The 27651-nt window shown below is 44.4% G+C and overlaps 1 protein-coding gene across 1 annotated transcript; it reads right to left on the bottom strand.

Annotated features, from left to right (window-relative positions):
* Window positions 1-716: 716 nt before the first annotated feature.
* PPP1R17 (protein phosphatase 1 regulatory subunit 17) lies at window positions 717-23592 on the bottom strand. The gene is made up of 5 exons (XM_082192939.1): window positions 23177-23592; window positions 10828-10934; window positions 9880-10032; window positions 7239-7391; window positions 717-1575 (listed from the first exon to the last, which is right to left on the bottom strand). Exons 2-5 carry the CDS (start codon window positions 10907-10909, stop codon window positions 1496-1498), a joined length of 468 nt encoding a protein of 155 aa, XP_082049065.1. The 5' UTR covers window positions 10910-10934; window positions 23177-23592; the 3' UTR covers window positions 717-1495.
* Window positions 23593-27651: the final 4059 nt, after the last annotated feature.

Raw genomic sequence — 27651 nt, forward strand, 5'->3', positions numbered from 1 at the left:
AGGGCAGCTATCTACCAGCTCCATCTGGTATGCAGGCTGAGACCCTACCTTCCCGCGGACTGTCTCACCAGAGTGGTGCATGCTCTAGTTATCTCCCGCTTGGACTACTGCAATGCGCTCTGTGTGGGGCTACCTTTGAAGGTGACCCGGAAACTACAACTAATCCAGAATGCGGCAGCTAGACTGGTGACTGGGAGCAGCTGCCAAGACTACATAACACCAGTCTAGAAAGACCTACACTGGCTCCCAGTATGTTTCCGAGCACAATTCAAAGTGTTGGTGCTGACATTTAAAGCCCTAAACGGTCTCGGTCCAGTATACCTGAAGGAGCATCTCCACCCCATCATTCTGCCAAGATGCTGAGGTCCAGCGCCAAGGGCCTTCTGGTGGTTCCCTCACTGCGAGAAGCCAAGTTACAGGGAACCAGGCAGAGGGCCTTCTCGGTAGTGGCACCTGCCCTGTGGAACGCCCTCCCACCAGATGTCAAAGAGAAAAACAACTACCAGACTTTTAGAAGACATCTGAAGGCAGTCCTGTTTAGGGAAGCTTTTAATATTTGATGGATTACTGTATTTTAATGTTTTGTTGGAAGCCGCCCAGAGTGGCTGGGGAAGCCCAGCCAGATGGGTGGGGTATAAATAATAAATTGTTGTTGTTGTTGTTGTTGTTGTTGTTGTTGTTGTTGAAGAAGATGTCTCAAGGATGAAGCATAACAAATGATTAAAACAAATTCTGTATTTGTGGGCAGGCGTGATGGCTGTTATGCCTCAATTTCCCCAGGAAATTTCAGACACGGCACTAGGCTTCACCATCAAGAATTCAAACATGTTCTGATGGACATCTGCATCACCAGTTGTTTTTGGGTGACCACTGGAAAGTGGATATTCTTGCAGTTGTTGGATTTGGACGGAAGCACAAAGCCCCCTGGAACCACTAATATTTTTTTTTTGGGGGGGGGAGATGAAGAGGTAGGAGGGGGGAGAGAGGGTTAGTGAAAAATACTTGACGGTTACTGTTTGTTGGCAATTAATTAAATTTGCTAAGATGTGAAATAAAAAAGCCTGTGTTTACCCCATCATAGAACAACTCTCTCAACGACAACAAAAGCCATGTGAAAGGACTCTGTTTATCCAAAGGACTCAGCAGAAAAAAAAATGATACTGATCTTTTTCGTGGGTTGATCTAGCAGTGCTCAGAGGAAAAGCTCATAAGACGAGTGTCACTGCCCTGGCCTGTAAATGTTGTCTTTTCTTCGATTAGTTGCACCAGCCTCTTAAAGCACTGTATACAAATTTCATAGTTTTAGTGCTTCATAATCTAGGAAGAAAATGGTCCACATAATCTATATTTAATTACACATGTCTGAACAAGCATGTATGAAGGCAGCATGGTTATATTTCTGATTAAAAAAACCACAAACCTGGAAAAATACTAATACTACTCAATTGCACAAAATTATTTACAAAACACACACACATGAGAATATGGCAAGAATCTAAAAAGCTGAAGTTTCTCCCTCCTTTTCTTCATCTTCAACAATCACAGTCTGCTGATCTTCTTTAAGTAGTTTAATACCTGAAACAAGCAAAAAAGAAGAAGCTTAGATTAAATATCTCTGTGGACCATTCGCCTTTGACCAATCACTCTCTGGTTGTTAAACTTGCTAGGTTACCCATGGTGACGGAAAGAGATCTGATGACTAGTGACTTGGGTATGTGCTGAAATTTCACTGAAATCAGATTTTCAGCTTCAGAACCTTCAGGTCCAAAGGAGATGAAACATGGGAGATCCAGGATAAGAGGGCAGAACACTTAAAGGAGCTTCATTTGGCCTTCCGCTGCTCCCTCCCAAATAATAATAATAATAATAATAATAATAATAATAATAATAATAATTTATTTATACCCCGCCCATCTGGCTGGGTTTCCCTCATTGCGAGAAGCAAAGCTACAGGGAACCAGGTAGAGGGCCTTCTCGGTAGTGGCGCCTGCCGTGTGGAACGCCCTCCCATCAGATGTCAAAGAGAAAAACAACTACCTGACATTCAGAAGACATCTTAAGGCAGCCCTGTTTCGGGAGGTTTTTAATGTGTGACATCTTAATGTATTTTTGGTCTTTGTGGAAGCCACCCAGAGTGGCTGGGGCAACCCAGCCAGATGAGCGGGATACAAATAATAAATTATTATTATTATTATCTGGGCGGCTTACAACTGAATATTAAAAACAATACAGCATCAGACATTAAAAACTTCCCTAAACAGGGCTGCCTTCAGATGTCTTTTAAAAGTCAGATACAGTGGTGCCTCGCAAGACGAAAAGAATCCATTCTGTGATTCTCTTCGTCTAGCGGTTTTTTCGTCTTGCGAAGCAAGCCCATTGACGGATTAGCGGATTAGCGCTATTAGCGGCTTTTAGCGGCTTATCTGCTGATCGGATCAGCTGATAAGCGGCTTAGCGGCTTAGAAAAGGGGGGGGGTGGAGGAAAAAAACCAGCAGGAACTCGCAAGACATTGTTGTTTTGCGAAGCAAGCCCATAGGAAATTTGTTTTGCGAAGCACCTCCAAAACGGAAAACTCTTTCGTCTTGTGAGTTTTCCGTCTTGCGAGGCATTCGTCTTGCGGGGCACCACTGTAGTTGCTTATTTCTTTGCTGGGAGGGTGTTCCACAGAGTGGGCGCCACTACCGAAAAGGCCCTCTGCCTGGTTCCCTGTAACCTCACTTCTCGCAGCAAGGGGACTGCCATAAGGGCCTCAGCACTGGACCTCAGTGTCTGGGCTGGATGATGAGGGTGGAGAGGGGATGTAGAATCGTTGTGCATCCACCCTACTGATCAGAGGCACTGTCACACTCCTGCGCATTGTTGGGAGGAGGCCAAGAGGGGAGCTATACACAGCGCAGCTTCCTCTCTTGTACTCAGGGGGATTCAGCCGTTGAACTGCACCATGCTCGGCCTCTACCGCCCCCTCAACATTGAGGGGGTCCACCCCATGCCAGCCAATATTGAGGGGGCCAAAGACCCCTCTGCCCCTAGGAGTTAGTGCACCTGCTCCCAATGTTCTTAGCCTGCAGCTCCCATCAACCTCAGCTAGCTTGGCCAACAGCCTAAAGTTTGATGATCTAGCCTGGCAAAGACTTCTGAAAACCTTACACAATGTTCTGTGACGTTTTGGTTGCCCTAATAAAGGTATTGTTATAATATAGATTTTGGGATAATAATAATAATAATAATAATAATAATAATAATAATAATAATAATAATATTTATACCCCACCCTCCCCGGCCAGAGCTGGGCTCAGGGCGGCTAACACCAATAAAATCACAGTAAAAACATAATAGGGGAAAAAAGAGGGGGGGGGACCAATTTAAAATACAGGTTAAAATGCAATTTAATATGCAGCCTCATTTTAAAGTAGCTGATAAATCAAGACCATAAAGGGAGGGAAACATAAGGGTCAGACCGAGTTCAAACCAAGGGCCAGGCGGAACAGCTCTGAATGATGGCAGGGGAATTAAACACGACTTTAGGATACTGTTTTGTGAGGTGATCGAATGCTGAGATGGTAGCATGGTTAGTACCACTTTAAACTGCAGGTGGTAGGTGGGTACCAATGCTTCACCTGGAAAACTCCCTGCAAAGCAGGGGGGGGGGTACCAATATATGAGAAAAAATGTTTCTAGCCAGAAGGGTATAAGGCTGCTTATATTTCAAACTAAGAAACGTATTTGAGCTGATTTTGTATAATCGGCCTTTGCATTACTGAGTTGCTCTACACCTCTTTTTGCCCTGTGAAGAGTGCTCTGTATGAAATTCAGCATTGCTGCCAATAAATACTTAGGCCCGTCAAAAAAGGGATATATGGCTACCTGCTTCACCTTGGTATTTTATATATGCACAGCTATGCTTTTAAAATTATATCAATTCTCCTAAGCTTTAGGAATAGTTAGCAATTTCAGCTGATTTGATTACCCAAAACCAACATCTGCTTGGCTAACTGAGTGCAGTGGTACCTCGGGTTACATACGCTTCAGGTTACATACGCTTCAGGTTACACACTCTGCTAACCCAGAAATAGTGCTTCAGGTTAAGAACTTTGCTTCAGGATAAGAACAGAAATTGTGCTCCGGCGGCGCGGCGGCAGCAGGAGGCCCCATTAGTTAAAGTGGTGCTTCAGGTTAAGAACAGTTTCAGGTTAAGAACGGACCTCCGGAACGAATTAAGTACTTAACCCGAGGTATGACTGTATGATGTTTGGGATTTGGGTGGGATGCAAGACACATCACCTCATTTCCTCATTTGTGAATAGATGTTCATACACTGGGTGTTTTCCCCATCTTTGTCTATTAAGAATTAAAGTTCTTTGAGATGGTTGTGTTCAGCATTAGGCAGTTCATCCTGTTTGTGGATTTCCTCCCCAAATACTGGGGTTTTAACATATTTGGGTGGCCAAGCTCTGCTTGTCTAAAGGATGTCCCACATTGATCCAAGTCCTGGAAACCACACCCAAGCGATGTGGCTCATTCTAGAAACCTCCAGAATGTCCTCCCTGCGTCCTGGTTTAACCTCATAGCAACACAGAAGGTATATGGAAACATTCCCATAAATATCTTCTGGTTTGTTACAGAATCTGAAAATTGTAGCTGTGTACTTGCAGGCTATACTTAAAATTTTCCATTGAGTTTTTGGGGGACTCGCCTTAACTTCCTCATGGTTGTCTGTGCCCAACAATTTCTGAAACGCAAGTCTCAATAAAAGAGAGAACATTCATGGACCACCTGCCAGTTATAAGGAAGATGGAAATGCGCCTCTCTCCATGTTCATTTGTTTTATATTTTAAATAATATTAAGATTGGCATCTCTGACAGATTGCGTGCCTTAAAAACGAACTATTCTATATGTTTGGGTTGTGAAATCCCCTTACTGCTTTTGAAGGCAAGAAGATCCAACACACCAAAATCCTTTGCTCTTGGCTGCAATCCTATGCACACTTTCCCAAGAGTAAGCCCCATTGAACACATATGGATTTATTTCTGAGTGAATAGGAATAAGAACTGTGTTCCACAACAGGTTTAAGCAGCACAACTTACTCCAGGTGAGCTTTCAGCCAGAATGCTAGGCTAGCAGAAATATTTCGATTTTCAGTCACAAAGAGTTATATCTACAGTACTGTTCTTTGTCAAATGCTAAAGAGTCAAATTTGTAAGTAGAATGTAATTGAAAACTACCTAATTTTCTTCTTCTTTACTTGCTAACCATCTTACAAGATTGTTGTGAGAAAGATGGCGAGGGGAAATAATTGCCATTTTTGTGAGTTTACTGACTTCCATTGGAAAACAAAACAAATACCCTGTACATTCTTCCTTGCTTGTCAAAAGTTAGTGAGTCATATAGAGGGGCATCACAGTCTGAGGCCAAGCAAGTTTCACTAATAAATCACCCTCCTGCAGATTTCTGTCAGTGGGCCTTTTGGGTTTGGTGGCTGGCTGTGTTGATTCAATTAGGCCTCGCCATTTCCCGTCTTTTCTGCTATGAAAAATCTTTCAAATAATGAAGCACTTCATGAAGTCCAATGATGGAGAAGAAGAAGCAGCACCATACAGAATGGCTTTGTTCACTTCTGCGCTCCAGTCAAAGGAGAACGCTTTCCTGGTATTAACCAAGGAAAATGCTGCATGAAATGACTAGATTGGATTAAAGTCGAAACATGAAAGGGATGTAATTTCTTTGCGATGAATAAGTGGTTAAGAGAACATATGTTTTAGTAGGTGATAGATTCCAATACCAACCATCATTCTACAGCGCTGAAAGGAAATAAAAATGTCCTCTCAGGATGCTCCCAGACTGTTGCTATTTTCAGGTTGGGCTCCCAGCACATGCTGCCAAATTCAGGTTGTGCAATTAAAGTTAATATTGTACACAAAAAAGCTGCTTCTCTAAGGAATCAGACAGTTGTTTGCATGGGGTCAGCCGTGTTTTTTCTGTACAGTTTTTCCTGGTAGTGGCGAGTCCCGGGGTGACTTGCTCTATGTTAATTCAAGACAAATGATGGCAAGGTGCTCAGACTGTTTCTAGTGTATGTTTCCAGGTGGAGTTTTAAGGAATCCCTTAGAACTCTTTATTCCCAAGTCAGTGTGCCTTGCAGGTATAGAGAACATGGTGCCCTCCAGCTGTTGAGGGGCTCCAACTCCCACCAACCCCAGCCAATGGTCAGGAATGATGGGAGTTGTAGTCCACAACATCTGGAGGATGCCATATTGGCTACCGTTGGTGCGTTAGCAGGGCTGGGGTCTGTGGCCCCTCAGGTGATGTTGGATTTCATCTTCCATCAGTCCCAACCTGCATGACCAATGGTCAGGGATGATGACAGCTGTAGTCCAGCATCCTTTCAGTGGGCCAAAAGTTTCCCAGTGCAGGGTTTCAATGTAAGGAAATTAGCTTGATTTTGTCTTGAAAGGCCATTAACAAGTCACATCTTTGTTCACTGGATTGGGGGTGGGGACAAGCATTCCAATGAACATATAGAAACAGAATTGTAAAGGAAGAGAATAGTAAGTAGAAAGGGGAAACGCTCACTATGGGTTTAGGAAAAGTGGAAAGATAAAAAAGTGAAAACATAATGTCAGGGAACTGACATCGGAGCTAGAGGCGGAGGGAAGGCTCCCAAGTGATGCTGGAGAAGGGCCCAGCAGGGAGAGAGGCAGCTCCGCAGATGGGGAAGGAAATCAGCGCAACACCAGGGATATAGAGGGGCTGATGGGGGAATCGGCGAGAGGGCTCCAGGACTCTTCACCGGACACCAGCGGGGAGAGCATGGGTCCTCCGCTACCCACGCCCTCCCTGCGTAGAAGACTTCCATGCAGAGAGAGTAGGAGGAGACTGGGTGTCAAACAACTTTTATGTTGGAAAAGATTTAAGAAACGCCCACTGACGGATTCTGCTAGCGACTGAGGCAGCCACGAAGTGAAGGGCTGCCCAGACTGAAAGGTTTAGCAAGGCAACAAAGCCTGGAGAGGCGGCAACTTACGCACGAGCAACCCATACACATAATATGCGAGCATCTCCTCTAACAATTAAAAGTCTCTGTTTCTACAAACCTAGCAAACCTGAAGTTACACAGTGCTCATGCAGATGTGCCCCCTGACATTTTTTCAAAATAAATATTTAAATACAGAGACTATCGCTGAGACACATCATGTTCAAACCCATGCGTGATGCTTTAAGAAGTGCTCTCCCTCTTACCTGCAAGTAGAGGGGGTGTATTGATCGCTGGCGTGTTTTTCCTTCTGGGTTTTCTCTGTTCCTCTTCCATTTTCTGAAGGGCTGGGCTGCCATTACCCTTCGGAGGTTTCTCAGAGAAGTCACACCTCCTAATTAAGTGGTCTGAAAGAATGCCTGCAGAAACGCCATTAGGACTGGACGTTAGCCTTTGCAAACCATAATGGTCTTCTCCGTTTTCACTAGCAAAAATCCCGCTTGGGAAATAAGCCCCCCCCCATGACATCAGCTCCTACAATTGGGTGGGTCAAGAGTCACAGACCCACTAACACTACCCCATAGCCCTGCTGCTCACAGTGACCCACGTGGAACATGGGAGGCCAGTAAAAGCTGTAATGTCTGCTCCACCAAGTCTAGGTTGTCACAGCAGAAACCCTGGCTTGAGTCTACTGCTGTAGCTGGACTGGCATAATAATAATAATAATAATAATAATAATAATAATAATAATAATAATAATAATAATATCCGTCCATCTGGCTGGGTTGTCCCAGCCACTCTGGATGGCTTCCAACACATAACGACATAATGAAATGTCAAACATTAAAAACTTCCCAATACGGGGCTGAATTCAGATGCCTTCTAAAAGTTGTGTAGTTCTTTATCTCCTTGGCATCTGTTGGGAGGGTGCCACTGCCGAGAAGGAGCCTTGGCCAGCTCAACTCCATCCCCTTTCCTGCCTTTGAAATGCCTCATGTGCTTTGTGTGTGTGTAGTTTTTACACTACACACATGCAGGGATGGCTTCCACCCATTTGTAAAAGTAATGGTAAAGGACCCCTGGATGGTTAAGTCCAGTCAAAGGCGACTATGAGGTTGTTGCACTCATCTTGCTTTTCAGGCCGAGGAAGCCGGCGTTTGTCCACAGACAGCTTTCCGGGTCATGTGGCCAGAAGGACTAAACCAGTCCTGGCGCAACAGGACACCGTGACAGAAGCCAGAGTGCATGGAAATGCCGTTTACCTTCCCACCACAGTGGTATCTATTTATCTACTTGCAGTGGTGTTCTTTCGAACTGCTGGGTTGGCAAAAGCTGGGACAGAGCAACGGGAGCTCACCACCGTTGAGTGGATTTGAACCGCTGACCTTCTGATCGGCAAGCCCAAGAGGCTCAGCGGTTTAGACCACAGCGCCACCCGTGCTCAGACACACTGGGGACCTTTACAGCAGCATAGGCCCACCATCTCCAATGAAGGAGCTGAACAGAGCCAGGCAATGACCCTTGCCACATCCTAACCTCCCAGGCATGTTGGATCAGGAGTTAGGAATGCTCTGAAACCTATCCTTGCGCTTTGAGGGATTGTCTTCCTCAGGTGCCCAATTAACATGGACAGCCTGGCGCATTATGCACTGGGATGTGCAGGCAGGACACCATTTGCTTCCCCAACACAGGTAGAAAAAAATATTGGGACATCTACCGCACCCTACATTGTCTAGCATGATATATGGGATGGGGAATTTGTGCCCTCTCTGATGCTCTGTGATTACAATTCCCATCATCCCTGTCCATTGACAGGGGCCAGCCTTGATCAGGGACAAATTTCAACTTGATGAGGCCTAAGCTGCTGAAGGTAACGGGGTCCTTTATATGTCCAGCTGTCCTTTGTCAGCAACAAATTGTCACTGTTTTTTGTGTCGGATATATGCTATATGGTAATTTATGGACTTAATAGGTATCTAAAGCCATTTGGACATAACAAAATATGTATTTTATTGAAGCGATTGTTGAACTGAAATACAATTAAGAAGAAGTATATGAACAGTGAAACACTGTTGCTGTATGTAGGTTTTATTTTATTTGTTTTTTATCTTATATTTTGGAAATGTACATCCAGTTTTTTCCCCTTTAAATGTTTTTTGGGGCCCAAAAGCTATAGCTTTTTTAGCTTATACGTAAATCCGGCACTGGCCTTGGTAATATGCTGCCCTGTGTGAGGCCAACATTTGATGCCCTCCCCCCAGCCGGGCTTTGAGAAGGAGGCACAAGGCTCTGGTGGGGTCCTAGAGTCCACCTACCTCCCCAAAGCCCGGTAAGAAGAAGACGAAGAAGAGTTTGGATTTGATATCCTGCTTTATCACTACCCAAAGGAGTCTCAAAGTGGCTAACATTTCCCTTTCCCTTCCTCCCCCACAACAAACACTCTGTGAGGTGAGTGAGGCTGAGAGACTTCAGGGAAGTGTGACTAGCCCAAGGTCACCCAGCAGCTGCATGTGGAGGAGCGGGGAAGCGAACCCGGTTCACCAGATTACGAGTCTATTGCTCTTAACCACTACACCACAGTGGCTCTTGCTTGGCTTCGGGAAGGAGGAAGGAGGACTTTAGGGCCCTGACAGAGTCCTGACACCTCTTTCCTGAAGCCAGGCAAGTGCTTACCAGTCTTTGAGATGGTGCCCATTGTGGCCAATCTGCTGGCACTGCCCTAAATCCACCTCTGCTATTGATCATGGGAGTTGGAGCAATAATATCTGAAGCCCTGAGGGCCTCTCATCCCTGCACTACAGAGAGGTTTGGGAAGCAGTAGCAGAGACACATTATTACTCGGTTTGCGATCCATGCAGGTGTAAGTGGTTTAGCAGTAGCTCAAGTGGCAATTTCAGGAATGCTCACCAACTATTGGTGGAGGCGTGTGAATTGCTGGCGTATCTTTTCTCTTCGGTTTTTTCTGTTCAAGCTCACTTTTCTGAGAGACCTGAAGAGCTTTGCCCTTCCTTGGTATCTTTTTGAGTTCACAGCTTTTGAGCAACTGTTCGGAAAGGTTATCTGCATCAAACAAAGCAAAGTATACAACTATTATCAAAATAATCAGACAACGTTCAGCCTTGAACAGCTACTTTCTCAACAGCTTTGCACTTCCCTGAAACTACAGCTTAAGGGGGGGGGGGGAACAGCCAAGATTCATATGACACTTTACCCTAGTATATGCATTTTTGTGCAACTAATGGGGCTGGGGATTTGCGCTGAAATTTTTGAAGAAACATGGATATGGAATTCTGACTGTGTTTTGGTTCCTGCATTGCTTTGAAAAGCGCGAACTAGGTGTGATCACTTTAAATGCAAACTTCCCAGTCCCTATGCTGTTGTCTACAGCACATATTTTCAAAAGAGGACAACAGATTTGCAGGAAAGTTTAAACTCCCGAGGCAACATTGCTGCATAAAATCCTGCGTTGGCACACTTGCCTGCTTTTGTGGAACATGTGCACAGAAATATGAAAGGAGACGAGATGAAAGCTTCGGCGTTCCTTCTCTCCTTTCTTCTTCTTCGTCTTTAATTAATTTGTCTCTAGAGCTTTGGCTAATATTTATATGCTGAACCCAGCAGAAAGAAAAGGGGGGGGGGAGAGAAACGACTAAACACCCATTCCCACCCATTGCCACTCCATCTGGCATCAGATGTGTCACCAGAAGGCACCGTCTATCAGGTTTCAAGAGCAGCAGTTGTTCCATGGAGGGGGTGGGGGGAAGGGGGAGGGGATGGCAATGGACAGCGCTTAATGATGCAAAGTAGACCTTTTCGCTACACAGCAAGCGCTGACATCACCCTGAGAAGACTGACCTAAGTGGTTACAGTGAGTATCTCGCCCATCCAATCTGTCTTCTGAGATATCATGTGATGCTTGCACATATTCAGTTGACATCACTGAAGAGGCTTTTCTTTAGAACCTGTAAGGGGAGGGAGAAGGAAAAAAAAACATAGACACATTACGCATGCCACATGTCAATGTACTTTTCTTTTGCTTTAATCTAGAAAACGTTACTTTTCTTCGGGGGGGGGGGGGAGAGAAATGTTTTTGAGTCAACACAACTGTAAAATAGAATTCTGTACAAAAATATCCGTCTCGGTAAACAACAGGCGACAATTTTGACACAAGGGATGGTTCAGTCATGTATGGGATCCTTTGGCCATGTCGGGAATGCTTCATGAACCACTAACACTTTCAAGGCATTCTCTGACATCGGGTGATGGAGCGCCAGTGTGTGGCCCCAGAAAGTAAACACGAGTCATGTTTTATAGCCTGTCAGGTTCTTGGCAGTGCCCCTTTTGGCGGGCCCAAACCATCAGAAAAACAGGAGGCGTCTCCAGTCTCTAATGGGCCATGCAGACCTGCCCTAAAGATCGAACCTCATTTCGCCTTACTCTGTCTTAAAGGTAAAGGACACCTGACAGTTAAGTCCAGTCGCGAACAACTCTGGGATTGCAGCGCTCATCTCATTTTACTGGCCAAGGGAGCCGACGTTTGTCCGCAGTTCTTCCAGGTCATGTGGCCAGCATGACTAAGCCGCTTCTGGTGAAACCAGTGCAGCGCACAGAAACACCGTTTACCTTCCTGCTGGAGTGGTACCTATTTATCTACTTGCACTTTGACGTGCTTTCAAACTGCTACATTGGCAGGAATAATAATCGCCTAAGAACCTATCATCCAGGATTCAAGTGGCTTCTTCACTGTTGTCAGCTTGAAGACTGTTACTCATAGGAACCAACTCTTAGGAGCTGGGGTCCCTTTGGCCCCCTCCAATAAAATATTTACCCCCCAAAATAATTTATTCACGTTGGCACCCCTGCTGCCAATGGGTGGGTGTTTGCATGTCGAGGTCCCCAGGGCCACCCCAATAACTCACACATCACACAGGAATCTTGTTTAAGGTTTTTGGCATAATTTTGGCCACAACTTTATTAAAATACAAAAGTGTGAGTGGTTCCTTAGGCATTGGTTGCGACTATCTGCCCCCCCCCATGGGGGACAGACTGACATTCCGCACAATGTGAAAGTCAGAATAGGGGAATACACTTGGGGGTTACGCGGAGCAGGGAACCTGCCCTCACCCCAAATGCAACCAGGAGCTCATTGCTATGGCCCGAGCCCCCTTGACAGAGTGGACAAGCAATAGTTAGCCCCCGATTCCTTTAACGGAATCCCTTGCAGCAGCAGCATTAGAGGGGCAGGTACAGCCAATCCATGCCCCTCAACCAACCATACCATAAACCAATGCCTAAGCGCAACCTTACAAGTTGTGACGATTTGCTACGCAGTCGGCAAAAACCAAATGGCACCAGCCAATCAGCCAGATGGGCAAAATTCCTAAAGGGCCCCTGCCCCAAGAGCAGGGGACCCCATGGCAGGCATAGCAAGGTCAAAGCGAACAACCCTAAATATAGGGAAGGGGGACGGGCAATCCGATGCACGGGCGAAAAGAGGAAGTCCTAGCTTCGTGCAAGGAGTTTTAGCATTTCTGGCTGTCAATCAACAAATGGCAACATTAACTTCTTCCCAGCGACAAGGGAAGCCCAATCACATCAGTGGCCAACGATCAATTAGACCGCCCCACAACTTTGGAGTGTCCTGTCGGCCCCCACCGCAACACGTGCTCTCCATGAAGGAGAACACGCTTTCCCACCCCACTGTGTTTGGCTATGCACTTTTGGTGGTAATTTCATCTGGGGATCAGCTCTGCGGTCATCTCCTTTGTTTGGAAGGGGTTTGTCAGTTTAAGAGCTAAATGGCAAAACAGAAATTTCTCCAATGGGTGCGATTGTGGTTCTGCCACCTGGGTTGCTTCCAGGCATCTTGCTCATTTCCCCTTCATCCTAATTTGTTCGTACAAAGTTTGTGTGTTTGTGTTAGAGAGCCTCAGCTATGAACTGAGCACTCATTTTTATTTGTTTGCAAGTGTTATCTTACATTTCCCAGTGCATTTCCCATCACATTCCTTGTGGGGGAAACTTTGAGATTGGGTTTGTTGTGCAAAAGCACAAAATCAGCTGTAAGAATGCAACCTGAATTGGCCAGTGTATGACTGAATCCCACTCCAAAATAGCAACAGTACAGAAACTCCCCTGTTGTTTATTCTGCACCCTTCAATGAATGTGACTTGAGGGTTGAGGATCTTAGGCCAGACTTTCACATTTAGCTAGTCATATTATTTTTCATCTCAAATGCAGTGTTGACATTATGAAGTTAAAACATTTCCACTCTGAAGTGAATGGTTTGTGCTAGGATTTCTGCGAGGGGACCTCGGGTATAAGCCGTCTTCTCTCTTCTACAAACGACACATTTGGAAAAACTGTGTGGGTGATTTTGTGGACTTTTGGACCCTGGCTCAGTCTAAGATTTGGCATCATTCTTCATTTATAAGCAATCACTGAACAAAATAATTGTTAATGGCTTAATAGTATCAGTTGAGACACTAAAACAAAGTCCAGATCAAAGTGTTGCTTACAACCAGAGGATTGATACTATAATTGTGAAAGTCTTGCTACTTTTTATTAACCCTTTCTGAGAAATGTAGCACTGCAACCTTTACGTGGGTCTGTCAGATAATAAATACAAACCAACATAAGATTTTAACAGCTGCTATGTAAAGAAAAAGAAGGATCATATTATCACATGTGGTGGGAATGTAAGAAAATGAAAAGCTTCTAGGAAATGATATATAATGAGATGAAAAAGATATTGAAATATACATTTATTTTTTAAAAAGAAGCATTTTACTTGGCATTGTAGGGGAGGATATTAATAGACAGGATAATAAATTGTTTTTATATGCAGCGACAGCAGCGAGAATATTATTGGCACAGAAACGGAAACAAGAAGAATTACCGACAAAAGAAGAGTGGCAAATGAAATTAATGGACTATGCAGAATTAGATAAGATGACAGGAAGGATCCGAAACCTGCAGGACCAGAGATTCTTGGAGGACTGGAGTAAATATTTGAACTATTTGAAAAGCAATTGTAATAAACAGATTATGCTAGAAGGACTGCAAGAAGTTTTGTAAGGAGGACTGTGCGAAATATTGCAATGAAGACTCTGAAGAGACTTATTGATATTTTGTGTGTGTGTGTATGATTTTAACAGCTGCTTGGAAGCTATTGCCTTGAGCTCTTTTGTGGAAAGGCAGCATACAGATGCAATATATACATTGCCTTGCTGTACTGAATCCAAACATACCTTTCCATTTCAGGGTAGAACTCTGGAGGGAAAAACCCAGAGGTTTTGCAGATGTCCAACAGAAGCGAGTGCTTCATAGCACTGCTTGGCTAGTGCCCATGACATCAAGAACCCCCCCCCCCCGATCTTTAGAGCATTGAAAAGAAATTTCCATATGACAAACGAAGAGATGAACATACATGCATTGAATTTGCTGGCATGTAAATCTGTCATTTCAGCTGTACATCTGGGAGTGAGCTGAGCAAACGCTGTGGCTGTAGAACTTGCCGTGAGTTTCCTCTTTCATCCTGTCTATTTGCTTATCAGCAAAGATTTTGATAACAAGTTGACCATTTCCCAGGACTGTGATGCCTGTAGTTAACTGCAATAAAGTAGCTGAAACGGGATTTACCTGTGTTATTATACTGATATTTGGCATTATCTGTTTCCCACCAGTAAAGTACGGTGATAAAGTACCTTGAGTGATCTAGGAATTAACACTACAACTACGGCAAGGCATCCATGGACTTGTGTATGACTTTGACAAACACCTGCTTCCTGCTGCTGGTGTGCCAGAGCTTCATAAATGGCGCTATGCATATTTTATAGAGTTCGTGGCCTGCTGTACATATGCACAAGCTAAAATCAGAGTATAATCCTACAGTCCTCTTGGGGGGAGCGAGCAGGAGGTTGTGTCTGGAGCACGGCGATGGACACGCTGTGATATTAGCCAAGCTTGCCTTTATGTTAACACTGGCTATTTCTTTCTTTATGTTCCCAACAACTTTTAGGAACATAAAACTTCCACTGAAGTTTCCTAGAGAAGAAGATGATGTGCTCTCACATCCACATGTATCTTGTAATAGTATGACTTTTCTGTGAATCCCTCAACTTTTTAAAGCAATGCGGGGTGTGTGTGTGTCTGTATTTGTGTGTGTTGACGACAGACAAAAATGGTCAACTGTCTTGCAAAGCCATTAAGGCCTATTTCAGCTTATAATAATAATAATTTTTTATTTATACCCTTCCCTTCCTGGTTCAGAAACCGGGCTCAGGGGGGGCTAACAACAAATTTAAAACACTTAATTGTGATACAACAAAAAAACAGCATAAAATACAATATAAAATCGTGAATAACAATAAATTCAAAGTTCTAAAATCAATGTGGGGGGAAATCCATCCAATAAACATTAGATGGTCACCAGGGCTAGCTGGCTAAAAGTAAAGGGACCCCTGACCATCAGGTCCAGTCGTCCATGACTCTGGGGTTGTGGCGCTCATCTCACTTTATTGGCTGAGGGAGCTGGCGTACAGCTTCCAGGTCATGTGGCCAGCATGACTAAGCCGCTTCTGGCGAACCAGAGCAGCGCACGGAAATGGTCACCAGGGCTAGCTGGCTAAATTAGTCATATTTGGGTCAGCGAGGAGGCCGGGGAGAATTAGCTGTGGGGTCCCAGAGTGGGTAATCTTCATTAAAGGGGAGAGGGAGGGAAGAGAGGGGAATAAAAGATCAGGCTAAATTCAAATTGAAAGTCAGGCAGAATAGTTCTGTCTTACAGGCCTGGCGGAAGGAGGTTAAATCCTGTAGGGCCCTAGTCTTATGGGACAGAGCATTCCACCAGGTCGGAGCCATCACTGAAAAGGCCCTGGCCCTGGTGTCTGACTTCCTTAGGGCCTGGGACCTTAAGGTCCTCTGCGGGACATACTGATTTTATAATGAAATGATTTTAGAATGTTGTATCATTTTACTGTTGTTAGCTGCTCTGAGCCTGGCTTCGGCGGGGGAGAGTGGGATATAAATATCATCATCATCATCATCATCATTATACCAGGAGAGGTGGTCCCGTAAATATGAGGGCCTTAAGCCACAAAGGGCTTTAAAGGTGAAAACCAGCACCTTAAATCTGACCCTATACTCCACCAGGAGCCAGTGCAGCTGGAAAAGCACTGGGTGAATATGCTCCCATGGCAGGGACCCCGTGAGGAGCCTCGCTGTAGCATTCTGCACCTGCTGGAGTTTCTGGGACAGTTTCAAGGGCAGCCCCGCATACAGCAAATTACAGTAGTCAAGCCTGGTGGTGACCGTCGCATGGATCACTGTGGCCAGATCGGGGCAGGAGAGGTAAGGGACCAACTGCTTAATGCGGCGAAGGTGGAAAAATGTTGCCTCAGCTGTTGCTGTAACCTGCGCCTCCATGGAAAGGGATTCTACTCCATTTTATACTGTAAACCACTAAGCAGGGATAGCCAACGTGGTGCTCTCCAGATATTTATGGATTACAATTCTCATCACAACAGGTGCGTAACGGGTGTTAGAGAGGGGTAGTATCTCAGGTGGGGGACATGCACTGCTTCTTCTGGCGTACCTTGTCCACCTTTGTTCCTCACCTTGCACTCAACTCTCACCCATGGCTCCTAGAAGCTGTCAGAATGCGACAGTGGCCACACCCTGGGAACGGCTTGAATTGGTACAACAGTAAGTAACCAAACCAACCCTGTAGCCTTATTGGAGTTCACTGATTGGGTCTGCGTTGCTCCGGGACAGGAGGAAGGAAGTCAAAATGACACCGAGGTTGGTTCAAAGAAAGAGTTTATTCTGCTCTCCGGATAGCAGAAGGCACTTGCGTGATTAGTCACCAGCAAGTCCAAAGAAATGACAGGTTTCATGCAGTTTATATATCCTCCAGGCACCCTCTCACTCCTCCCCTAGGAGCCCAACCACGTTGGCGTACGTACACAGGTTGACATCACATATGTTCCTGCTCTGGTACTCTCAACCTTAAAAGGATCTTCCTGTACTTCTGACCATAAAAGGATATTCCTGTTCCTACTCCTATCTTGGAGCAAGAGGTCACTACTTCCGAGAACATGCTCTGGCGTTAGTCCCAGACTTGGGTCTCTGCGTCATTTGTGGCCAGGACATAAGATATGTCTGTGTCTGTTCTACTGGTAAAGTCAAGGCCAGTCTTGCTGTCAAACTGATAAAGGAGAGAGCTGTGTTCTTGTTTTGCATTTGCTCAACGGCTAAAGTTTATGCATTTTAGCTAAGGAGAAATGGGGATTTTGGTGCAGTTTAAAAACTGCCTGCACAGTCAGTTTTGGGGTTTGGGAAACCCATTCCTTCAACCCCTGTGTTGCAAAGAGAACGTCAGCGATGTATAGGTCCAAAATGAAATCTTTAGTCTTAAAATTTAGTCATTGCTCATGTGACCACATTATTACATGAGCACTGTTCCACAGCATTTGATATTTTCATTTCACTTCATTTCAAAATAAGATGGGTTGATGAAGCAATTCTATATCCTCCCACCACGCTGGCGAAGAATTCTACGAAACAGTAGTCTATATCCGGAATCACTGTTCAGTGTTGGACATCATATTTGCTGAATACACAAAGCTTCACAGCTTGTCTTTCATCGTACAAAGTCTGGTACCTAGCTTCATTTAAAGATTTTCAGAGACTTTAAGACTAAAGATTTCATTTTGGACTTGTTATGCTTTGAAGGAATTCTATAAAAGATTGTTTATTGCATATGTACATGGTCATTGTGTTGCCTATAAATTGCTGACGAATGGCTTGAATTGGCTAGATAAACCGGGTGACTGGGTAGCCAATGGGTCCCAACTCCTGGGTGAGTTAGGGACTTCACCTGCATGCAAAGACAAGCTCTGGCAGATTGAGCGAATAAGACCAATTGTGGGTCCAATGGCCAAGAAGGCGGTTTCTGCACGTGCTGTACAGGGAAGTGAGATGTACAGTTGAGGATCGTCAGCTTAGGAAAGTAGCTCATCTAAGAGAAGGAAAACTCTGGTCCTAAACCACCATTGGTCATAATATTATGTCTGCTGACTGGGAAAGGTTGTGGAACACTGGTATTAAATTTACGGCATGTAGTGCTTTAAAGGAAAATGTTATGAAAATGGTCTATAGGTGGTACATGACCCCAGTTAAGCTAGCAAAAATTTACCATTTGCCTGATAACAAATGTTGGAAATGTAAGGAAACTGAAGGTACTTTTTATCATCTTTGGTGGACATGCCCGAAGATTAAGGCTTTCTGGGAGATGATATATAATGAAATGAAAAAGGTATTTAAATATACCTTCCTTAAGAAACCAGAGGCCTTTCTCTTGGGCATTGTCGGCCAATTGGTGCCAAAAAAGGATAGAACCTTTTTCATGTATGCAACAACAGCAGCAAGAATACTGATCGCAAAGTATTGGAAGACACAAGATTTACCCACCTTGGAAGAATGGCAGATGAAAGTGATTGACTATATGACATTGGCGGAAATGACAAGCAGAATTCGTGACCAGGGAAAGGAGACTGCGGAAGAAGATTGGAAGAAATTTAAGATTTATCTTAAGAACTATTATAAACTTGATGAAGCTTAGAATGTCGAGATTTTACAGAGAGAAAGGGTTGCAGTAATATAAGATCAGATTAAGAAAGGACTATGATGAATTAGGATGGGAAAAAACATTTATAAGTTGCTATAAAATTTGGACATGAGGATGCAGAAAGGGGAGGTATGGGGAAGTCCGAGGAAAGAAGTCTATGAAAGGACATTTTGAAATTATATTTGTTTGTTTGTCTGTTTTTCTTTTATGTTTGTTTGTTATAAAAACTTTTGTAAAACTAATAAAAATTTTATAAAAAAAAAAACTAAACCACCATTGCCTTGTGGGATATTTTCAGGAGTCAACCCTATACAAATCTGGAGGGGAGTCCCTAAGATGGTTGGGTGCGTCCTCTTTCCGGCAGCTTCTACAGCCAGGCTAGTGCCAAATGTATTGCTCTGCTTTCCTTTTGACCACATCAGTGAGGCTGAGAGATGGTTATTGTTGCTTATCCCAGCCTTGATGGCCCATGTCATGAGGTAGCAATTAAATATTGCTGGACCTAGGTAAAGGTAAAGGGACCCCTGACCATTAGGTCCAGTCGTGGCCAACTCTGGGATTGCGGCGCTGATCTCACTTTATTGGCCGAGGGAGCCGGCGTACAGCTTCCGGGTCATGTGGCCAGCATGACTAAGCCGCTTCTGGCGAACCAGAGCAGTGCACGGAAATGCCGTTTACCTTCCCGCCAGAGTGGTACCTATTTATCTACTTGCACTTTGACGTGCTTTTGAACTGCTAGGTTGGGAGAAGCAGGGACTGAGCAACCCCATCGCGGGGATTCGAACCGCCGACCTTCTGTTTGGCAAGTCCTAGGCTCTGCGGTTTAACCCACAGCACCACCTGCGTCCCTACCTTTTAAAAAGGTAAAGGACCCCTGACAGTTAAGTCCAGTCGCGAATGTCTCTGGGGTTGCAGCGCTCATCTCGCTTTACTGGCCGAGGGAGCCAACATTTGTCCGCAGACAGTTTTTCCAGGTCATGTGGCCAGCATGACTAAGCCGCTTCTGGCGAAAGCAGTGCAACGCATGGAAACACTGTTTACCTTCCCGCCACAGCAGTACCTATTTATCTACTTGCACTGGCATGCTTTTGAACTGCTAGGTTGGCAGGAGCTGGGACCGAACAACGGGAGCTCACCCCATCGCGGGGATTCGAACCGCCAACCTTCTGATCGGCAATCCCTAGGCTCAGTGGTTTAGACCACAGCGCCACCCGCATCCCTATTTAACCACCTGTTAAAGAGTTGTAATTCAGCATCTCGCCAGTTAGAATGGGTGATCTTCTTGTTCATGGACTCATGGGAGCCAAGGCTTCTAGGCACAATGCTGCATGCGTTGCCAGTGATCCATGAGATGGGAGCTTGAATAGCTCCGTTGGTTAGAGTGTGGTCTGATGACGCCAAGGTTGCAGGTTCGATCCCCGTATGAGACAGCTGCACAGCCCTCCATTGTGGGGTTTTGGACTAAATGAGCCCTTCCAGCACTGTGATTCTATGACCTACTAGCCAAAAGCTAAGGCTACACATGCCTAGACTGCCTATGCTATAGAATTTGGATTTGTGAGGAATTCAACTCTTTTTTTTAAAAAAAAATGAAGGTTTCTACTCTTCACTATAAATGGAAATACAACCTGAGATCAGTCGGTAGAGTGTGAGACTTTTAACCTCACGGTCACGGGTTTGAGCCCCTGTTGGGCAAAAGATTTCTGCATTGCAGGGTCCCTTTACAATTGCCCCAGGGTCTCATGTGGGTATCTCCCATCCCTTGCCATATTCCTCTCTGTACCCCCTACTGCCCAGCTCTTATCAATGCCCCTCTTTCCACAGCCACACAACTACTTGCTGATCCTGCAAAGCCGTAAAACCCCCCGGTTTTTGGAATAGCATACATCAGAACTTTTTGTAATGGTTCATCAGGAACTTCTCTTACATTGATGCCAACATGGACGTTTCCTTTCTCACTCATCCTAAACACTCATCCAGGTTTGGTTGCTGTGTTGTGCTGTGGTAATTTCTTGATTGCTGACTGGGAGCGGCCGCCTACACTGGCTCCCAGTACGTTTCCGAGCACAATTCAAAGTGTTGGTGCTGACCTTTAAAGCCCTAAACGGCCTTGGTCCAGTATACCTGAAGGAGCGTCTCCACCTCCATTGTTCTGCCTGGACACTGAGGTCCAGTACTGAGAGCCTTCTGACGGCTCCCTCGCTGTGAGAAGCCAAGTCACAGGGAACTAGGCAGAGGGCCTTCTCAATAGTGGCACCCGCCCTGTGGAACACCCTCCCACCAGATGTCAAAGAGAAAAACAACTACCAGACTTTTAGAAGACATCTGAAGGCAGCCCTGTTTAGGGAAGCTTTTAATGTTTAATAGGTTATTGTATTTTAATATTCCATTGGAAGCCTCCCAGAGTGGCTGGAGAAATCCAGCCAGATGGGCGGGGTATAAATACATTATTATTATTATTATTATTATTATTATTATTATTATTGATTTCCCAGGCGTATGCCAGCAGTTTCCCTGCACTGAGGCAATTACCTCAGTGGGTCCAGTTGACGGTAGAGAAAATGAGGCGCTTGATTAGGATCCAAGAGAGAAGGCTTTGAGGCTAGTTATGGGTGTCATTACAGTTCTCCTCTGGGTGTTACAGCACAGAGGTGTAGTACTTTTAAGTGCTCTAGTAACTCATAGCCTCTGACAGCTACTTGCGCAAGTGGAAGCAATGTTGCATGGAGAACTCCATAACATCCATTTTTGCTGGCCAAAATGCTCTCGTTGTCGACAACTGACATATCAGAAGAGCACATAGGTCCTGTCAACCCTTCTAAGGACAGTGATCCATGAAGTAATGTGCTAAACAACAGGCTTCTATGTTTTAGGTCATACTACATGATCAGAGAGGCATGCCCATCCCACCTCACAGGTCAGTGATGAGTCTTCTCAACATTGTTATTTGTCTGTGATTCATAAAGTGAGGATCTCAGGAGCTCAGCCTAACCAGGACACTTGTACCTCAAGTTGAGATAAGCAAGGCCGTTAGATTAGTTGAGAAGATGACTTCTATATCTTGAGATGCTATTCTGTGTCACCCACTACTGACACCCTGATTCTAAATAAGTTTATTCCCAATTTCACTGGAACTTACTTGCTTTTAAGAATGAGATGTAATTTTTGTTTTTGATTTAAGCACACACACACAATATTTTTCCAGAGAGGAATGGGCAGTGCATGGAAAATACAAAGACATGCTAATAGTGCATCCCCAAGGGAAGGGTTTAAATATCTGGTGTTTAGCTATATAATCTGATAGGATCGTGGCAACATTTCTAGAACAAATTTTAGATGTAGGGTAGTCTACTTCAAGAGTTTTCCCAAAAGCAACACTATTTTATTTAGACCTAAACTCTACAAACTGCAATAAAACTAAAGAGTACACAAACACATCTTGTTTCAGTTGCTGTGGAAGAATAGGATTTTGCAAGATATGGAAGACAAATGTCTGTTTTCCACATCACAAACAGAAAATATTAATTGCACCATGAACAAAAAGAAAGAAAGAAAGAAAGAAAGAAAGAAAGAAAGAAAGAAAGAAAGAAAGAAAGAAAAGATTTGAAATAAACACTTTCCAGAAAGGATTTAAAGAATGGCAACTAAAAAACCATGACGCCACCACAGAAGGCTACAGATCAGGAGCACGTGTGATTTTATCTCTCTCCTTCCTACTTGTCCAATTTCAAACAAAAGCTTCCCCCTTTGGAAGTTGTTCTAAATTATTTTTACACACGTGATCCATAACGTTAAAATGAAATTCTTAGCATTAAACTGATTTAACCCCATAAATTTAGACCTTAAACAGTACCCCAATGGTAAACGTTTTTAAACGGAAGATAAGGACATCGTTGGGACTATTTAGGATTGTACTATAAATCTACAGCTGTCTGAATCCATTAAGCTTAACTGGATTGTAGATTGTCCTCTCCTGTTTCCAGCAGCAAAAATACATTCAATTAATCAAAAGCACTTTATTTTTAAGCTGATTTACACCGCACGGCTAACAACCAGACCCTAAACATGTTTACTCAGAAGTATCACTGATTTCAATGGGACTTACTCCAAGCTGTGTACACTTTTGCAATTAGGTATATTTACCTCGAATTAAGCCCCAATGAACTCAATAGGACTTACTTCCAAGTAAACATGCATAGGATCAGACCAGTGAGCCCACACAAACTTGGAAATATTTGTTCATTTAAGAGCCTGAGATAAGAGTTGCACATAAATGTGTTTAGGATTCAACTAACTGTCCAACTTCCAAATACCTTCGTGCCATAAAGGTGCAGCTCAAACAAATTGTAATATTCCCCCCCTCTCTTTTTCTGGCACCACTTTTCTCTCTCAATTTACAGCTCGATAACCATTCCCAAGCCTTCCCAGATAGAATAATCTGCTAGCCATCTTCTGCCTCGCAGAGGAATTGATCTGTGACTTTTTATTACTATCACATCACAGGCAGATTTTTTTGGTTCCCTTTGGAGAAAGAACTCCCCGCTCCCACCCCGGCAAAAGTGCTGAAGAACTTACCAAGCAGGGAAGCTGGGCTAGGTGTGATATGGAGTCAGTGTTCACTGGAGCAGGAATTGTCTTCTCTGCTCGCATGGAGTGCTCCTTCCCTGCCCTTATCTAGGGAGCAGCAGCAGCAGTTGCTATGGCGACGCTTTGTTTCCCAAAGTACCCCAGGAAGGGAAAGAAGAGTCACCTTTAGCCTGTGTACTAGCAGATTTGAATGAAGTGGTGCTTGCCGCTTCTCAAATTAGCGTCGCCAGGAGGAGAGAAAACCCACAGATAAAAACTTCCAGCGGGGGAAATATCGCTCGCGAAACGGCGAGACCTCCTGCCACAGTCTGACGGCAGAAAACTGCCCAAGGGTGACAGTGAGGGATGAAGAAAATAAGTTGTGTGCATGGGCTTTAGACACCTAAAACTTTGGCATCCAGCAGATCCAAGCTGTGCCTTTCCCAGAAGTTCAGGAGCTAGTTGATCACCGATCAAAATACAGAGCAATGAAGGAAGCAGAGTCTGGAAAGGGCACCTAAACAGTCAGAGGAAAGGTACACCGTGTCTAGGAATGAGGTTTCTCTGACGACTGTGGTGGTTTGAGTATGTTTACGGATTGGTTTGTTACACAAACTTGGCACACTGCTGCCATTTAGGGACCGGGCGGGGAGTCTTCTGTGGCTCCTGTGCACATGCCAGTGGTGAGCAGAATTGGCTATTTTCGCCCGTCGATTGAGAGGGAGGTTTTGTTTGGAACGGGGGAAAGGCATACAAACAGGCCGGGCCTCTGGGAAGCCAGAGGAAACTTTCTGCCCGTTGTGCAGCGCTATGAATTGGAGTCCTTTAACCATTCACAGGGAAAGGCTTCGACCTGGGCCATTTCCTCTCAGAGATTTAGCAGCACCAAAATTGGCGGAGGCTCATTGTCTCAGTTTTCTTTGCTCTTTCTGTTTGAAAGAGCCACAGAGCCATGGGGCCAGGTTCGACTACCCAGTTTTGCTAGCGAAAGGCAGCACCCTAGTGCAATGGGGTTATCTGGACTCTCCTTCCAGCGCACTCCCCATTCCTGCCCCAGATCCTCTCTGGATGATCTGGAGAAGCTTGACATTCACATTCACTGCAGCCTCCAGCTAGGAGTCCAGAGCAATGTCTGCTACAAACCGTGTTCTCCCTAGCAGAGAGCACGTGTTGCGGTGGGGGATACAGGCCACCCCATTGTTGCTGGGCGGATTTGTGGAGAGACCCAGGCAGTGAATTGGTTAATTGGGTCGCTGGGGAGAATTGCCTGTTGCCAATTTTGAAGGAGGGGGTCAGAGGTTTTAAATATTGGTCGCCTAACTTTGGGAGTCCTCTTGGCTCCTTGCACCGGATCACCCGCCCACCCTCCCTGTATTGGGGGGGGGGTTGTTCGCTTGACCTTGCTATGCCTGTCATGGGGTCGTCTGCCTTGAGGCAGGGGCCTGGTAGGAATTTTCCCCACTTGGCTGATTGGCTGGTGCCATTTGGTTTTTGCCTACTGCGTAGCAAATCGTCACAACTTGTAAGGTTGGCGGTTAGGCATTGGTTCAAATTGGTTGGTGGAGGGGTAAGTGCCTACCCCTCCAATGGTGGTGCGGAAAGGGAATCCCGTTAAAGGAATCCAGGGGCTTGCCATTCTTTTCTTTTTCTTTTTAAAATGATATTTATTAAAGTTTCAGAAAAGATTACAAAAAAAAAGAAAAAAAAGAGAAAATACAAAATACAGAAAAATAAAAACAGTTAAAAACAAATCAATCTTTCCATGTCTTGTCTTTCATTTACTTGTTTCCCTGACCTCCTCACACCTCCTTTTCTTGTATTCCAGTTCAGTTAGTTAATTCAGCAAATCCTTTCCCTCTTTGTTTTTATCTTAATCCTTTATCTTAATATATTATAACTTTAGATTCTCACCTGTTAACAATCCATTTTTACATACTCCTTTGTAACATTGCTGCTAAAACCACCTAACTTCATTCCGACATCATTCTAACATTCATTAATTTTGCAGTATTTCTGTAGATAGTCTTTAAATTTCTTCTAATCTTCTTCCACCGACTCTTCTCCCTGGTCTCGGATTCTGCCAGTCATTTCCGCCAATTCCATGTAGTCCATCACCTTCATCTGCCATTCTTCCAGGGTGGGTAGATCTTGTGTCTTCCAATACTTTGCAATAAGTATCCTTGCTGCTGTTGTGGCATACATAAAGAAAGTTCTATCCTTCTTTGGCACCAATTGGCCAACCATGCCCAGGGGAAAGGCCTCTGGTTACTTCAGAAAGGTATATTTAAATACCTTTTTCATTTCATTATAGATCATCTCTCACAAAGCCTTGATCCCTGGGCACGTCCACCAAAGGTGAAAGAATGTACCTTCAGTTTCTTTACATTTCCAACATTTGTTATCGGGCAAATGATAGATTTTTGCCAGCTTGACTGGTGTCATGTACCACCTGTATATCATTTTCATAATATTCTCTCTTAAGGCATTACATGCCGTAAACTTCATACCTGTGGTCCATAACTGTTCTAGGGGCTTGCCTTCTTTTCGTCCTTGTCCCTGGCATCGGACTTGGGCCAGGCAAGCCACTAGGAGCATGAGGGTGAGAAGTGAGGGACTGATGCCCAGCTTCATTTCTCCCCAAAATTGTTTCCCTGACTGGCTTCCGCTGGAATCCAGAAGTCAGTTCTGTCCCTGGGGCAAGGACAGATAGTCAGAACCAATGCCTAAGCAACCACTCAGATGTGTGTATTTAAATAAAGTTGTGGCCAAAATCATGTCAAAAACCTAAACAAAAATTGATGTGTGGTGTGTGAATTATTGGGAGGTGGCTTGGGGACCTCGACACGCAACAGCAGAGGATCAGTTTTAGATGCTTCTGCCTGGTAACACAGGCAAGGTGCTTGTGATGATGTGAATCACATGCTCCCTCACCCCTCTTGGCTGGTTTAAGCTTGCCTGAAGGGGTATGTCCAGGGTGTGGCCAATGAGTCCTTGAAAGAAGGAACAATCCCTGCAGTCTTGAAAGAAGTGGTGATTTGACCACCCCTAAGAAGCCCACCATGGACCCATCATTCTATGACAACTACAGTGGTTCCTTGATTTTCGAATGTCTCAGAAGTCAAACGTTTTGGTTTTCAAATACCGAAAACCCAGAAGTAACTGCTTCGGTTTCCGAATGCTTTTCGGAAGTCGAATGTGCCACACGGCTTCCATTTTGAGTTTTCCATAAGCAAATGCTTCCGGAAGTAAATGCATCGGTTTTCGGAAGTCTTCTAGAACAGATTACATCTGTACCTTGGTTTCTGAACAGAATGTGTTCCAGAAGTCCATTCAACTTCCAAAATGTTCAGAAACCAAGGCACGGCTTCCGATTGGCTTCCAATTGCTCAGGCGCGCCAGAAACAATAGCGGAAGCTGCATCAGACGTCTGGCTTCCAAAAAAAGTTCAAAAACCAGAACATTCACTTCTGGGTTTCAATCGGGAGCCAAAACATATGAGGACCAAGGTGTTCAACAACCAAGGTATGACTGTACGTTTGAAAACCAAGGTACCACTGTACTGCCCAGTTGCAATTACCTCTTCTCTGGGGAAGGGGACTGGAAGAGTTACGGCGTGACAGTTCCAAGTGCTCTTGCATGAAACCAACTATTCTGGCCCATTCCAGTTGGGGATCACACCAGTTTCTGGGCACCCTCTTCCATCAAGAGAAGGAAAGAAAGTGTGTGGCCTTTGACCACAAATTGGCTCCATGAGAAAATAATATGGCACCTTGGCTTCCGGGCATTGGGGATTGCTGTGACAATAAGGGAAGCCAAACTCTTGCAGCATGTGTGGTTTTATCCGCTGTGTATGTAGCTTTCTTTTAGGTCCAAGTCCATTTGGGTAATGTTGATCTGGCTCATATCATGCTTCTGTTGTCTCCTCTAAGGGGAGAGAGATTTTGCTGGTCACCAGGCAATGGCTTTTTCCACCTGCCTTGCCCCACCCCCTCCAGCCTTGGGAGCCTTTCCCAGACCATGACTTTGAGAACAAAGAAGCAGCTGGGACGTTCAGGATATTTGAAAAATAACAATTTTATAAGTTGTGCGTCCTTGTTTTACAATTTGACCCTTTTACATGGTTTTGTACGTTTTGTGGTATTTTATGCATTGTGATTTCCTGTTATTTTTATTGATTATAGATTGCTAATTCTTTATTGTAACTGATAAGTGTAAACTGTTTAATTATTATTTACTGATGTTTAATTTTACTGTTTACTATTGGATTGTAATGGATGATTGAATATTGCTTTATTTTATATAAGTTGTTTACTTTAAAGTTATTGTGATCTTTTTATACTGGATCAGATTGTTACTATTAATGTTTGATGTTTTATTATTTTTGCATGTGTTGGAAGCTACCCAGAGTGGCTGGGGCAACCCAGGAAGATGGGTGGGGTAGAATTATTATTATTATTATTATTATTATTATTATTATTAAAAAT

Source organism: Podarcis vaucheri, assembly GCF_965113315.1.
Source record: "Podarcis vaucheri genome assembly, chromosome: 12".
Taxonomy (NCBI): Eukaryota; Metazoa; Chordata; class Lepidosauria; order Squamata; family Lacertidae; genus Podarcis; species Podarcis vaucheri.